Source organism: Rhopalosiphum maidis, chromosome 3 (genome assembly GCF_003676215.2).
Source record: "Rhopalosiphum maidis isolate BTI-1 chromosome 3, ASM367621v3, whole genome shotgun sequence".
NCBI lineage: Eukaryota > Metazoa > Arthropoda > Insecta > Hemiptera > Aphididae > Rhopalosiphum > Rhopalosiphum maidis.
This window is the reverse complement of record NC_040879.1, coordinates 45,767,785-45,784,295: the sequence shown is the minus strand read 5'-3', so window position 1 is coordinate 45,784,295 and position 16,511 is coordinate 45,767,785. Positions and strand designations below refer to the sequence as shown.

At 26.4% G+C, this 16,511-nt stretch overlaps 1 protein-coding gene across 3 annotated transcripts; it reads left to right on the top strand.

The window, feature by feature from the left end:
- The first annotated feature begins 10,658 nt into the window (after positions 1 to 10,658).
- On the top strand, positions 10,659 to 16,511 carry LOC113556742. 3 transcript variants are annotated; one of them, XM_026961870.1, is made up of 7 exons: positions 10,659 to 11,085; positions 11,639 to 11,829; positions 12,213 to 12,387; positions 12,920 to 13,003; positions 13,910 to 14,072; positions 14,816 to 15,055; positions 15,146 to 15,535. In XM_026961870.1, the coding sequence occupies exons 1-7, from the start codon at positions 11,059 to 11,061 to the stop codon at positions 15,391 to 15,393; spliced, it is 1,128 nt and encodes a 375-aa protein (XP_026817671.1). In that variant the 5' UTR covers positions 10,659 to 11,058; the 3' UTR covers positions 15,394 to 15,535. The 3 variants fall into 3 exon arrangements, with proteins under 3 accessions (XP_026817671.1, XP_026817670.1, XP_026817669.1); XM_026961869.2 differs by adding an exon at positions 16,467 to 16,511 and having other exon boundaries at positions 10,660 to 11,085; positions 14,816 to 15,409; XM_026961868.2 differs by having other exon boundaries at positions 10,661 to 11,085; positions 14,816 to 15,527.

The following is a 16,511-nucleotide window of genomic DNA, read 5'->3' as shown; positions in this document are numbered from 1 at the left end:
TTGTATGATACAGATAATAAATGACGTTTAAAATTATTAAAATTTTGTATTTTAATTAATAATAACGTATATAATTTGCGCCAAAGATAAAATGTATTCACTCCATTTTCTAAGAAGTTGTAACTTGTGTCACATAAAACTAGATAAAAAAGCATTATATGTAATCAGCGCAATTCGTAATTGAAAAAACTATAATTTTCACTAAATTTATAATTATGAATATTAAATATACCTAATTTTAAATCATTCATCAATAATCAAGTTTACGTTGATGATTAATGTATTTCAAGAAAATTATCAAAATGTACATAGTTAATTCAAAAAAATAAGCTAAGTACTATGTATATGTATATATATATATAACTAAATGGGTAATATTTTAGTTAATTAAATATGTAAAAATTAGGAATATTTTAATTTGTTTATAGGTATAATTTGTCATACTATTTATTCATGCCCAATAAATATATCAGATAAATTCTAAGTAATTAAATTAAAAGTATGGTATACAGATTACAATATTACATGATGCTTTTTAGGTACTAACATTTCCCGTAACCGTAGGTATCTTCTTATCTAACATTTTAATCCCTAATGTTTTTCTAGGTTATATCATCTACTTATACGCTTAATATTGTATTCTTACATATTACTAGCTGACCCGGCAAACGTTGTTTTGCCAAAAAAAAATACTCTTAAAAAAAAAAAACTGAAAAAAGTTTTGTTATCTTGGGCGTTGGGCGGGTTTACCACTCTTTAAATGACACCTTAACCCATTAGGCCACCACTACTTTTAAAATTATTGGAGCATAATAAGGTTGTTAAGCCTATGTAGTAAACCCACGTTAAAATCGTTTTCTCCATATTGGTCCATTTTTTTGGTGTTAGCCCGCGGGAGCCCCATTTTAACGATTAATTATGTCATATGGACAATTTTATAAGCTAAAGCTTACTGTAGCTTTTTCAGTTCAAAAAAACATTCCGGAACTCAAGAAATCAATCATCAAAAAATTTTAAAAAAAGGGTTTTTTCAAAATTTTTTTTGTAAAAACCTTCCCCTGGCAATTACAAATAATTAAAAAAAAATTTGAACCAAAACGGCCGGCCCGGCCGTTCTCAATTGATGAATTGTTATACATTTTTGATTCCATTTATATATATAGAAATAGTAGCTACATAACAAAAAGAAAAAACGTCAATAATTGATAAAGTATTCAAAATCACACAATTATATAGAATTTTTTTAATTACAAAAAGACTATTAAAGTAAATATTTTTTCACTTAAAAAATAAAATACGTGTTAGGTAAAGGTGGTATCAGTTGATGAAAATAATTAAGTTAAGTGAACACAATATGACTATAATTTATAAGTTAATAATATGTAACAAATAATACATCTAATTCGCTAAGTTTAAAGTCATTTGAATTGTGAATTGTATATATAGATTACAGCGTTGCATCGCATGTATATTCCATTGTGGAACTCATAAATACTACAGATTGAATAGTCGGTGTTAAATTTCTCTTATTTTTCCAATGTCTACTACCTACAGGCTACAAACAGAATTATAAAAATCGCTTATATGCACATCCACACAAACACAATATAATATATTATTATGTCAAGAAAAACGCGCAATACGTTTTATTGGAAAAAAAAATAAGTATAGAAATATAAACACGGATGAGTGTGCCCCTCACCATACACCCTCGCCACGGACTCAAACGTCCACGGCATTATATATAACATATTATCCCAGATTACTCGAACCAGGCCGCTATCAGTGATGGTCCGAAGATCGATATGCTATTCAATTACACGGGCGAGCACTACTCCAAAAGCAGTCAAATCCGTGATCGCAGCAGCTCTCACGGGGGTTGGATTATTAACCCACCCCCTCGCAGCGGCTTATTTTGTACGATGCTCTGCAAATGACATTATTTCCTACAGCGAGAACATGATGGGGGGTAGCAGCACATTTTTCGTTATATTTTTGTTTTTCACTTCAAATCGCAGTGTTCGGCGGTAATCCAGCAGTCCTACAGCTATATATACATTATAGTATATATATATATATATAATAGGTAGGTACCTACGGTTTTTTCACTTATAAAAGGAACGGTTCACTATAAAAATACAATATATATATAGTTATTTTATCGAATTTAAGTCAATACGCTGCACGTGCACCACGTCCCCTGAAAATATAAATCTCCCCGCCCCAAAAAAAGTGGCTGATTGACTTTACAATTTTTTTTCAACTTGGTTCTCGATGAAAAAAATGTTGTTTATAACTTATAATAAAAAGTGATAATACAAAAATAACAATAATTACAATAATAATATATTTATAATTTATTAATTTTAAATTATAATGCAGAGCGTTAAATGTATTGATTTTACATTGATGTGTTGTCATCACCTTTGGGGTGAAACAAAAATGTTTCAACTTTTAACTTTGGGGGGGTGGATTAGATAAAAAATTAAATCTTAAAAAGTTTAAAAATATTATCTTTAAGTATTTTTAAAATTTCCAAAAATTAGAATTATTTGAATAAATTTATTATTAAAGGAAAAACAGGTTGGCATATTAGCTGAATCACCTAGTAAATTATTATATTAGTTATTAGTAATGTTTTATATATTTATATTTATAATGAATTATAATATTATATTTATAGAAGGAAAAGGGAAAATTAGATCCAGGACATTTTGGTGTGTCGGTTTCAGTGTATAACTGTTTTAACATCAATTACTCAAGTTAACAAAAAATTATTTAATTAAAAAAAAAATACTATTAATTAAAAAATACAATTGAAAATCTATAGAAACATTATTATTGTTACAATATATTATGTTTCACACCTCTTATAAATCTGTAAAAACATTTTAAATGTATGTGTTTCTTATATCAATTTAATCTTCCAACAAAATTATCATCAAACCATTCAAGCAAGGATTAAAATTTTTTGATAAATATATTGCATCCAGTGCGTCAATATTGTAAATGCAAACAAATTTTATTACAACTATCATTTTAACAAAATTAAAAAAAAAATCTGCTTCGTTATTATGTATATATATATAATATGACGTATAAAATATGCAATTTACCAAATTTTTTGTAAGATAAAAAATAAACAATAACCATGAATAATAATTTATAAACATTTATACCAAATTGTCCCATTCCCATTTCAAGGAAAATAAATTGCAGCGTTACCTCTTTAGCTTCCCTATTTTTATTTTGTTCGTATTTTAATAAACATCATATTATATACATATATATATATATATATATACAGGCAGAACGTCGATATTCCGTTGTATACCTACCTACCTATACGTTCGTCATTCGCTTTCTACTTCAATATCAAATTATTTTTCATTTCTGCCGTTATATCTACTGTATATATTGTATACGTGGCTACACGTAGGTATCTGTGCACAGCTCGAGAGAAAAATCGATGAAAAGAAAAAGCCCGTTTTCATCACAACATTGATATTGTAATTTGAAATATATAATATAATATAATACAAATATCGGCAATGTATATATATATATATATATATACCTACACAGTATAAGTATTTACTCTTTTTTTTACACTGCATTTACACCTCGGGCGGCTGTATTTGTTTATATATATATGAACAAGCTGAATACATTGTGGGAAGTGAAAAAAGTTAATAAAAATAGATAAAACCCACAAATATATATATTAATAAATATAAGAGTAGTATTGTATAGATGATACTTATGAATCATCTAATTTATTCTAATATACGTTTGTATTTTAAATATGATGGTATTGTAGTAATATTGATTAAATAAAATAAGACATTATGACGTGTATATAATATAATACGTGTATAATATATTACATCGAATGAAACGATAAACGTATTCTTATTTCAAAATCATCAATATAAACATTAAATAATGTATAAACGTCCAAGATCTTATGTTATATTATATTGAAAGGAAAAAATATTATATCTTTGATACAAAAAGAAAAATATATTACCTGATGTTATATATAGGTACCTATACATCTTACAGTGCAAATAATTCTTTGTAGATATTTTGTTTGCTTGTAGTTACTTAAACATTCCAAATCGGACCAAACGGCGAACTACAGGAAGACACGCGTGGCTATACAGTTTCATCATAAATTATATTATATTGGTACCTACTTGCTTATGAACATTTGGATAAGAAATAACGCTGAGTTGAGTTGTATTATAAGATACAGATACCTATAAAATAAATTATATAAAGCATTTTTGAGGTTTAAGCATTCTTTTAACGTAATCGTATCGTAACATTTATATTTTTTCATTTCTTTTCTTTTCTTTTATAATAGCCCACAAAAAATATTAAATTTTATATAATAGCCAATAACCAATAACGTATATTTTATTTAATATTTATCATACGGTGCACAATACCTACACATAGATAATATATAAACCATAAATGGATAATTGCATTCGAAACCTGCAATGGCTAACAGGTCGCATACTAAAGTTCAGCCCTTAACAATTTTAATGATAGTTATAGTTAAACCATATTCTTATAAATTATGTTCTTCAATTTTTAAATCGTCTAATCTTATGATAATTATTAGTTTACAACATTATAATTTACAATATATTACTCAACTCCATGTTTTATTTAATTATCAACACGCTATTAAATAGTTTTTACTTTAAATAAAAGTTACAAGACAACTAGCTGTACCTACTAATTTTAATCGTCTTAAATATTTGATAAATATACTCTATATCAGATGAAGCAACGCTACAGTAAATCATATGTCGCCGCAGTTTTGAAAATCGTCAGCATCATATATTCATATGTATTATGTATACAATATAATTTATGGTGCTATTATAAATTATAATTACTATTTATTATTATTACTTAATGATTAATGCCAAATGGTCCTTAATCGTTAAAGTTTATGTAAAATTTATAAGACCGTTAGTTATTGCATAAAATAATGGTATAAGTACCTATTACAAAGTACATTAGTTATTATTTTACGCATACATAATACATTAATATAATATTTAAATTATCTAAATAAAAACCGATCAAAAATCAAAATGATTCACGCGATCATATCGTATATAGTTATTATATAAAAATATGATTAATTTTTATTTGATTCTGTTTTGTTTCCACCCATATTAATAATAACATGTTTATGTATATAAGTAAGATAATATACTATACCGTTATATATAATATACCTACAATATATGTTGGAAATACATTTATTACTTATTAGTCTGCAATTTTTAATCATATATTTATACACATAGTGTAAAAACGTTAAAATCTTTAATGAATTATTGTTTTGTTTGTGATATATACTAGTATAAACATTTATAATTTTTATTTGAAAAAAGTAATTCGAAATTTTCGGTGAGATTTTTTATATTAAAAATTTGACATTGATAATATGTTTTTCGATATTTATCAAAAGTTCAGAAAATTGAAACAAATATTATTAAAAATCTGCAACGTACGAATATTTACGTATAATATGTGCCTATATGTTATAATATAAACAACTAAAGTGAGAAGCTTTTTAAATTTATTTTTTCAATAACAATATAGGGGATTTTCATAGATTTTTATGGATTATTATTATTTTTATTAGAGTTTTATAAAATGACATATTATTCCAAATAGTAAATAATTACATATATATTTTTTTTTTAATGCGTGTTTTAAATGCTTACTTAGGTATTATGAAATGCATTAATTTTTATTAGTTATAACACTTATAACAATGATATAATTAATGTATCTACCTACATATTATTTTTATAAATCATTTTTTTTTTTTATATCAGTATAATATTTAATTTAAATTATTTTACTGAAATATTCATTAATTATTATGATATATGACTAGGTACGTTATAAAAATTTGTAAAAAATTTACGGAAATTGTTTTTTATTTAAAAAAAATTATTAATTTGTTTTAATCAAACATTTTGGCGAGACAATAAAGTTTTTCAATAATAATTGTTTAAATAACATGCTTTAGGTACCTACCTATAATATTATTATATAAATATCTAAATAAATGACTTACAATAACTAAGTATACTTAAATGAAAAAAGAGTAATAATAAATTCGCCCAAATACTTAAACAGTTAATATACCACAACTTTCTATTGCATTCAAAAATTTTAAATATTGATTTGATTTTGTATTTTGGATTCATCTAGAAATAATTTAAATAAATTTTAAATTGTCATATACCTTTTCCCACTAACCTCCAAGTATTAATATTTTATTTGTAGATTTATCTTAACTATTTTTCCATAACTTATTATTATTTATTTTTATTTTTGTAATTAAAATATACATAGTATATACCTAATATTAATTAGACAGGTTGAGATATAAGTTTGACCATTTATAAATGACCACACTATATCTAATTTGGGTAAGTATTTCATGTAAGTTATTTTACGGGAGCATTGGAACGAGTTATATATACAATTGATATTTTTATGTGTTGTTCTCAAAAAGCACTTTTGGAGATAGTTAATTTATCTTAAAAGTTTCGTGAGGTGTAATTATTGAATAGTAAATGCATAATATGTGGATTGCGGAACATTAGAAAGTTGATTTTTAATAATTATCATCTATGGTGAAAACTGTAGGCAAAATTATGTAGATTGTAGATACTTATACTTATTATCATTTTAGCAACTTATTTATATTATCTAAGAACCAATAAATTTTGATAAAAAGTTAAACGTTATGTACGAGTAAGTATCGTATTTCAATTATATATTATATACAACTATTATATGTTTTTTAAATATACTGAAAATTATTTATATTTATAATGCAGTTTTTTTGAATTTTATAAACTTTAGTTTTATACGTTATAATAAGCATAGGTAAACTCAAAGATCGGAACCATAAATATAAACCATATTATATTATACCTAATACAAAAAGATAAAGTTTAGCAAAGTATTCAAATATACGAGCTTTGAATAATCGGATGGCACATTCATCGACCTATTTAATATTATTTAATAATGCACATAATATATGCTTTATATCAATCTATAAATTAAAAGTGGGTAGGTAAAACATTTAACCATGTATTATTACACAATACAAATATTAAATAATACGGATGACAAAACATGTTATTGTAATATACACGTATAAAAGAACAAAGAAATTAAAATAATTGTAATGTATTTAGTAAGTTCAATTATTATTATTATTCATTATCGCGTAATCGATAAAATTCAGTAGGTATAAATAACAGTTAAAAAATAATCATAATATCGTTCCTAAAAAACTATACAGATTATTTTTAGATTCTGAACGGCTCCGATGAATGCATTAATTTACAATGATGTGTTTTTTTTATCTGCCTATCATTACCTTTTGAGTCAGTAAAAATACTTATTTTCTCTAGGGGTAATTTCTAATAAAAAATAGGATCAATTTGGTACTTTGAGGTGGTTAAAAGTAAAAATATTCCAGTGCTTTCCTTGATAATCAAAAAAAAAAAACGGAAAAACGGTAATTGTTTTGCTAAACTAGTATTCGACAAAATTAATTTTTTTTTAAATTTAATTTTATTATAATTTAAAAACGAATAATTTTAAACATTTTTCTGTTTATATTATCATTTTAATTATTTCTTATAAGTTAAAAACCAAAATTTAAAAAAATATTTAAGCATATTTTTTTTTTATAGACATTTTAAGTTCAAATTATGAAAAAATTGCATAAATACCGTTATTTTGTTATAATTTAAAAGCATTATTCATGAGAACTTAAAACTTTTTCGTACATTATCAATTTTACTAATTGACATTTTAAAATTAGATAGGATAAATAATTAGAATACCTAAAGATAATTAGTGAATTAATTAAATTCAAAATTGCATTAAATGATTTAAATGACTTAAAAAATTTAGCTGTAAATAATTTTTATGTAAGCCACCATATTTAACCAACTGAAGAAAATAATGGTTTTACACATCTAATCTTCAATTATTTGACATAAATGCAGTTTATTGCCCCCTCGCCAATTTGATTTTTTTTTTTATCGAAACTTATGTAACTCGACGAGTTAAGTACGATGATGCAATCAGAACTTGTCGCTCGGACTTAGTTTAGAAGTTATGGCCTTTGGGAGTTAGAAATTTTGCGTTTTTCACGCATACCCAATAACACGCTATAATTTACTACGCTTTTCATAAATTGTTATTTTCTTTTTTACTAATTACGTATTTTTACCTAACCTGATTAAACGATGGTGCAATCAGAGTTTGTCGCTCGGAAGTAAGTTCGAGTGACAAATTTTGATTTCACTATCGTATTTAACTCGTCGAGTTACATAAGTTTCGATAAAAAAAAACCAAATTGGCGAGGGGACACTAAACTGCATTTGTTCCAATACTATAGTTTTATTTGTTAAGAGTATATTTTACTATTCTTAATATAATATATAACAGCGTATATTGAATGATTTTTTAGTGCTTTGAAATCCGAGGTCTAGTTAAAAGTATTAAAGCATTGATTAACGGAGTAGTAGACCAACCATCTAAGGAACACCATAATACAAATCATAAATTTACTCGTCCAAATTTCAATTTTTATAATATATCGAAGTATTCCAAAAATTTTCCGCTTAGGAAAGGTTAGGTTAGGAAAAAAAATTAAAAATTCATATTTTAGTTAAAAATAATTAAAAAAAAAAATAGTGAAAATTATATTGTTTATAAAAACGTAGTGTTTCAACAAATTACAAGTACATTTTATAATGTAAAAAAATGTTGATAGGTTTTGAAATAATAAGTGTAAAGTGTTTTGCGTTAAATAGATCATCCGGTATATATACATAATACATATTATTATGCATTTTAGAATCCACAGTCTGTTCGGTAAGTTGGGTGAGTGGGTCACCCCGTGTAGATATAGAGAAGAAATCGTTGACGGCGGATACAGAGACGAGTGATAACGAGGATGGGCCATTGAAACGGAAACTCGATTCTCGGCTTGTTTTCGGTAGGACAGGTAGGACCATAAAAACGAGATAACAGCAGCATTTTACAGGAATATTATACTCCTGTAAAGGACTTACCCATGGAGACGTCGACTGGACGACAACTACACGTCGTAAAACATCAATATATGTATATGCGTGACTGTGTAAAATATCTGAATGGCCGAATGCCAATTATTAGTGTAACTACGATTAAATACGGTTGTATTTCGTCAACGTCGACAAAATCAGTGTGAACGACCACGTTGACTCTCATCTTATCATATTCTGCTGAACGTTGAGATCGAAACATTAAAATATAGTATAATATGATTAGAGCACGGAATTTTGCACACTAACTAAACTAAAAAGTAATCTACCTCGTTTATTTTATAATTATTGATTACAGGCTACAACTTATAAATGTAAATCAGATAATTTTTTTAGTGAAATTTCTTGAGAAGGTTATGAACACGATAATGTTTAAAAAAAAAAAAACAATATATTTATATACTCGAATAAAATTCAATTAAAATTGAATGAATACAGCTATAGTCTATAATGATGTGGAAAAAAATTGTTGTCATTAGCTTAAAACTATATCGTTAAGATTTTTGGACAAAAGTTGGTTTATAAATATACACGTTAAAAGAAAAACAACACCTATAGATGGTAGTGATGGTACAATTTCTTAAAAATCCACAATCTAATATTATGACTTTGTACTTGTGTATATTAGATTACCCAAGTATTATAACTTATCGATTATTGTCCACTGCATCTATTAGCCAACTATTTCACGACATTTTTTTCTGAATTTAAGGTTCAAGCTTTCTCAACCTCAAGTACAATAAAATCATGATCATATTGTTTTCATAATATACCAAACAGTTGAAAATATTGCACTACCTGCTCATCATCCGGTGGTTGTTTAGAGATGGAGGAGGAGGAGGTCACTAATGACTACAACTGTAGTGAAATCGTTTCACCCAAACATCATAAATATTAATTAGTATAGTATGGCGAACATACAACAAAACAATTCCGAACGAGAGATACGGAGACGGACAACCGAGACAACAGACGACAGTGTAAATACGGTAAGTAGGTAGGTAGGTACCTAATAGCTTACCGATTGACTTGGCCGCTAGTCTGTGATTATGAAGTCAAATAAGAAATATGAATATATTATTATGAAATAATTAATAATACGCGGCCGGATCAGACCGCGTTCGCGTCGCGGTAACGTTATAAAATATTCGTAAATCCATGGATATTCACCAAGGTACTGATATTGTTTCCGGCAAATAGTTTCATCTTATTTATTACCAACAAAAATACATTCGTGACCGCGGTGGATTTGAAACCGTTTTACAGTCGTCACCGCGTACACCGTAAACGCAGTGACAACGACAACGACGTTGCAATTTTATACGCGCATTATAGTGGGCAATGACTGAGTAATATACCGCGGATACCGCGAGCAATAATACTGTGTGATAATACCATAGAGTACTCTATGGATAATACCGTGTTCTACACATCGGTATCGCGCGTTATCACAGTTTTATAATACAACCTTTCGCGACTGATACGACATCAACAACAACAACAACAACATCGACGATCACAATACTGTTATTATTAAACATTATTATCGTCTCCGTTTGTCGTTTCAGCGTTGACACGATCGCCGCCGTTGCCGTAGTCAATCCGCAGGGTCGTCCGTCCTACTGGGCAGCCCTTTGCGCGCGCACGTGTGCGTGCGCGCTTGTGCTAGTCGCCGCCGCCGCCGCCGACTCGACGTGCTCCTCTCGCTCCGGCGGCGCTCGTCGTCACACACGGACACCGAACGTCGACGTTCGGACGTGCACGTTATTCGCCGCCGTGGCGTCGTCCCATTTCCGACGGTAGCCGTTGGTCACTGTTACTCTGTCCCGTCGCCGCAGCTCGTCGCTGCCCGCGCTCGAGAAATCCTCGTCACTCCGCTCGCGCACTCTTAGCACCGATGGCCGTGCGCGCCCCAGCCAAAAATGTGAGTACAGCAGTAATAATAATCCCGTTCCACTGTGGCCGGCATAGTCTTACGATGGGCTCTACGATCGCACTCGGCGGGTCGGTTGTTTGTGTGTCATTTCCGTTGACAGATACTTTCATCGTTTCCTTCTGATATATTTTCGGTTTTTGACTCTTTGTCCGATCGGGGTCCAAGTGTACCTAAATCCCGAGTAGCTAAAGTTCCTCAGTATTATATTTTATCGATGTACCTAGGGTTATAGTACCAAAACTTAATCGTTGAAATATATTATTTTTCGTACCATATGTCCAATTGTCTATGTACCTACCTACTGTAAATTAATTTTATTTTCTCCGATACATCATTATTTACATTTTATTCCCAATTTATATTATGTCTACCTATTATAATTATGTTTCATAGGTGCATGCGTAGGTACTAAAATATATTATGTTATGGATTGGTTTATTACATAATCAAAACAATTTTTTTTAATTGCTTGTAACTTGTTTTTTTTTTAAGTTAATAGATCAATCATTTTATCAACCAAACTTAATATATTTATGTTTAGGACTGTAGCTGCGAGCAGACTAGCTTACATTTACATGCTGAAATTGAAAATTTAAAACAAAAACTATTAGAAAGAGAAAATCACATCGTCAACATGGAGACTAATTTTCTTTGTGAAGCTGAAAAATTTCCTCATGGCGAATATGCTGCATTAACAGATGAAATATTAATGTGGCAGGACAAATATTCTAGGTAATTACCTACTAATTTTTATTTTATTAATACGAATGAATTAACAATAACATCATATTATATTAATAATTTTTAAATGTCAAATTTTATTTTTCATACTTAACCAATGAATTTAGACAGTATCTATTGATATCTATTGTATCTATTCATAATATAATTTTGAACGTTAATCTCCATAAATATACAGTAAGTTCTATAATGGATCCACATAGGCACTTTTAAGTGTGATCTATTTAAATAAATAACTTTTAATGAATGTTTTGAAAATAGCCATGTCAATTGATAACATAAGACTTTGTAAATAGTCATAGTAAACAATGAATTGTTGATAGGTACACCTATTGGTTATAATATGTTTTGTAAATAAATTATTTTTTATTTAGATTATTAGAATCACATAAGAGAGTTCAACGTGTTAACCAAAGTCTTGAAGATAAATTATTGTTACTTGTTGACAAAACTGAATCAGAAAAGAATGTATTAAACTCAGAAATTACAATAATATCTCAAAAACTGTTTGACCAACAATTTCAACTGAATCAATTGAATGATGAAAATGTAAGTTAAATTATAAAAAATTATTAGAAAATTAGTCAATATTTTGTTTTTTAATGAAATCATTAAACGAGTATTTTTACAAAATACTTAATATCCGTAATATTTGAAAATTTAATTAAGTAACTAATAAAAAATTGTGGAGATAACTAAATGATAAACAAATAAAAATTCAAAACTTCCTATGAAAACTCTGCTAAACTCAAATTATTTAAAATAATATAATTTGATTAAGATTTACCGTTTATTCAGTAATGGATAAATTATAATCTTTTTTTATTTGTACTGCCTGTATATGATAATTTATTTTAAAAACAATTTTATGAGCAATTTTATTAAATTATTAATATTATTATAAGCAAACTTTTATAAAATTAATTATTTTATGTACCTTTAACTATTATTGAATTATTAATATAGTTTTAAATACAATATTTTACATTATTTCATTATTATAAATCAAATAATAACTACCTATGATTAAATATAACAAATATATCTTGTATCTCTAATTGTGTGAATTTATTTATTACAGGAGAGGTATAAAAACGATCTTAATATTGCTATCCAGTTACTACAATGTAAACCATCCCATTTTGTTTCTCAAAAATATGATAACGTAAGTAAATGTAAACATTGTAATACTCATTGTTTTGTGCCACATGTATTTATAATCGTCTTTACCCAATATATATATATATAAAACAAAAAAAAATGTAATGTAAATCATTAATGAGTTTTATGATCTTAAGAAATTTATTTTATTTTAGCTATATTTTTATTTATTTATTTTGCAAATAAATTTCTCTTAGTACATAGAACTTATTTTGGCTATATAATCCAGTGGATCATAACCTTTTTTTCAAAACTACCCTAACTTAAATTCAAATAAATGACAACATATTTATTTTAGAATAATCAATGAATTTTTCAAATAATATCAATTACAAATGTATCGTATTAATTATTATTTTTATTTTATGTGCTATCGTTTTATTAAAATAGCAAAAAAATACAAGTTTAATTCATTAAAAATTAAACAGTTTATTAACATATATTTAAATAATCAAAGTATTATTTAATCAAGAAAAATATCTGTATAATACTTGAGATTAGTAGACTGAATATAGGGTGACAAACTTTTACTCATTAAATGTTTATTTGCATATCTAAATATTTTAAGTTTGATAATTTATTAGTTTTAAATCTATATTATACTGATAAAATATCAATACTATTACTACACTGTATCATAACAATGTTAGTAATATCATATATTATTTCATTCTATTACTTATTCTATGACCAAAGTGTATTATAAGTTATATAAAAAAAAAAATGTAACATATGACTATAATTTGTGACATACCATTTGAAAATCATAATAATATGATAATCTACAGCTTTGAAAAATATTATTTTGTATGACTACACTACTTCTAACATTTCAAATTTATGATACAAAAGTGCAAAATTGAATATTTATTATAAATATTATAATATAATATTTTTATTATGTTTATAGCTACCAAGTGAAATACAATCCAAAGTTCGAAGTTATATTTTTAGCAAACAACGTAGAATGTCAGATGGCAATGGTAACATAGCACAGAAATCAGAAGGAAAAACTATAAAAGTACCAATTCCTACATTTCCTCCGACAGCAATGGTTTATTCATTGAGTAATGGTAATTTTTAAAATAATTTTAATTTTTTATTATATTGTAATGAGTGTTGGATTTTTTTAATATTAATACAGTTTCCAAAGGGATAAATTATTGAAATACAAGGCGCTTAGTACAAGAAAAAAATAGTTAAACATGTTTTAATGTAAGCTATCTTATTACAAATTGAGATAATTAACACATTTATACCTATCTTATGTTTAACAGTTAAACTTAAACTATGTTATTTCTAATTCATTCTTGAATAGCTGATAATCTTAATTATTTTAATTTATTCTACTGTTATAAATTTAGCTTTTTTTGTCAATTGTTCAAGTAAATGTATTCATACAAAATACAAATATGATATAAATATGCTTAAAACATTTTACTGTTTTATTTTTTTTTTAATTAAACAAAAAACTATATTCATCAAGTGCATTGGAGGTTACAAAATTTCTCGGTATGTTACCTAAAATGTTTCATATATACATCCTGGTCACTATTGTTAAATTAAACATATGTCCTGTTGATTAAATCATTTAATGTATTGTATCTGTGTGGGTTAATCGTAATAGAAAAATAGAATAGCACAATTTATATGCATAAGATTTGTTTGTTTCATGTATGAATCCTAATTGCACTATCTATTCCAAACACAATAGCCAACACTAATTAATAACAGTAATAAATGTAAACATAATTTCAAACATGCATATTATATGCTTTTATAATAACAAAGAATAATATTTTTTTTATTTTTTTAGATAAAGATATAAAGTCATCAAAAGATGCTGAAGAAGGTTCATCGCAACCTGTGAACAGTGTTTCAGCAGCAATCTTAGCAAAAGTTCTAGAAGAAAGAGTCAAAGAGCGGTTAACTCAACGACACTGTTCTACTTGTTCATGTTCTAACAAAAGTGGCGACCTTAATACAGACCAACAAGAATGTCATTCACCTCAAACTGATTCCTCTGATAAGCGAGTTCGCACCTTCACTAAATATAGTAAACAACCAATGACTACTAAAAGTTCAGAGTCTCTTGTATCAGAACCCGAATTGTCATCATATTTTGAAAACTCTGTATCTTTAACAGATTCCTCTGATAGTGGATTAAAATTATCAGCTCGGTCTAGATTATGTTCAGTACGCTTACAAGAAGGAAGTAATAATATATTGTTAGATAACGCTGCGACACCGTATACAGGTCCTATACTTTATAAAAGCCGTTCATCTAGTGGCGAATACGATGAACCTTTGGTACACTCACAAAAATTGATTGATCGTAACATCCATGCAAATGAACACACACGCATATTGATTTCAGATGAGGAAATAATTTAAAAAAGTTATAAATTTGGTAAGAATATGAGTGAATGCGATTTGTTTGACAATAATTATATTAGGTGATTAATAAAATTAAATATATCTAATATTATATTATTTATTATATATTATGTTATATTTATTATGACTACTATATAATAATTATAAAGTATTGTTGTTTAGCGTGAAATTTTTTTTGTACTATCGCTATAAATTTTAAGTTGCCTGATACTATATTATATTATAATGTACCAATTTACCAACAAAATGCTTAAGTTGTTAAACTATACATATTTTTTGAACCATGAAATTCTAGTTTTAAAATTATTTTTTTGTATCAATAAATAAACAATATAACAATTAAATTCTTCAGTAAGTTAACCTTGATTTTTCCTTAAATTATAATTTCATTCAAAATCTGTATTTTGGAATTTTTAAATTTACTTAAAAAACATATTTTTAATTCTTGAGATTTTTTTATAATATTTATTTAGTGTCCTATGGAGATATGAATATCTGTTTTTAAATGATAACTCCTTTTTACTACCATAAATTATTTAGTGGATCATTTTTCTAAAAATGTTATTGTATTAAAATAAGAATTTGAACGAGTAATTTTTCAATTTTGTATACGAAGGATAATGATTTTTAAAATAATTTATAAATTATAATTATAATTAATAAAAGTTTATATTTCCACAAGAAACTCTAAGTAATACATCAAAATCTAAAAAATTGAAATATATTCTTTAAGTATGCTAAAATATTTCCATTTATCAAAATTAAAACAAATTCATTGTTAAAGGAAAAATCAAAGATGAGGGTGTTTCAATTTTCTATATTATGATTGTTATTTTACCCATAAGTTAATTAATTGTTATCCTTATTAACATATTTCACGCTAAATGATGATAGTAAAGTATTTTTAAATCAAAAGTAGACCACATATTTTCACTCATGTCATCTCAACTATTTCGCCAATTTATGTCATCTGGAGAAAAACTATAAAATGATGTATACCCTTTTAAAATTATAAACATTTTTATTGATGTTTAAAATAACTATTATAACGCTGGAAAATTGATTTACAGGTACTGACCAGACTGCATTATTGTATTTTAAAATATTGGTTTGAT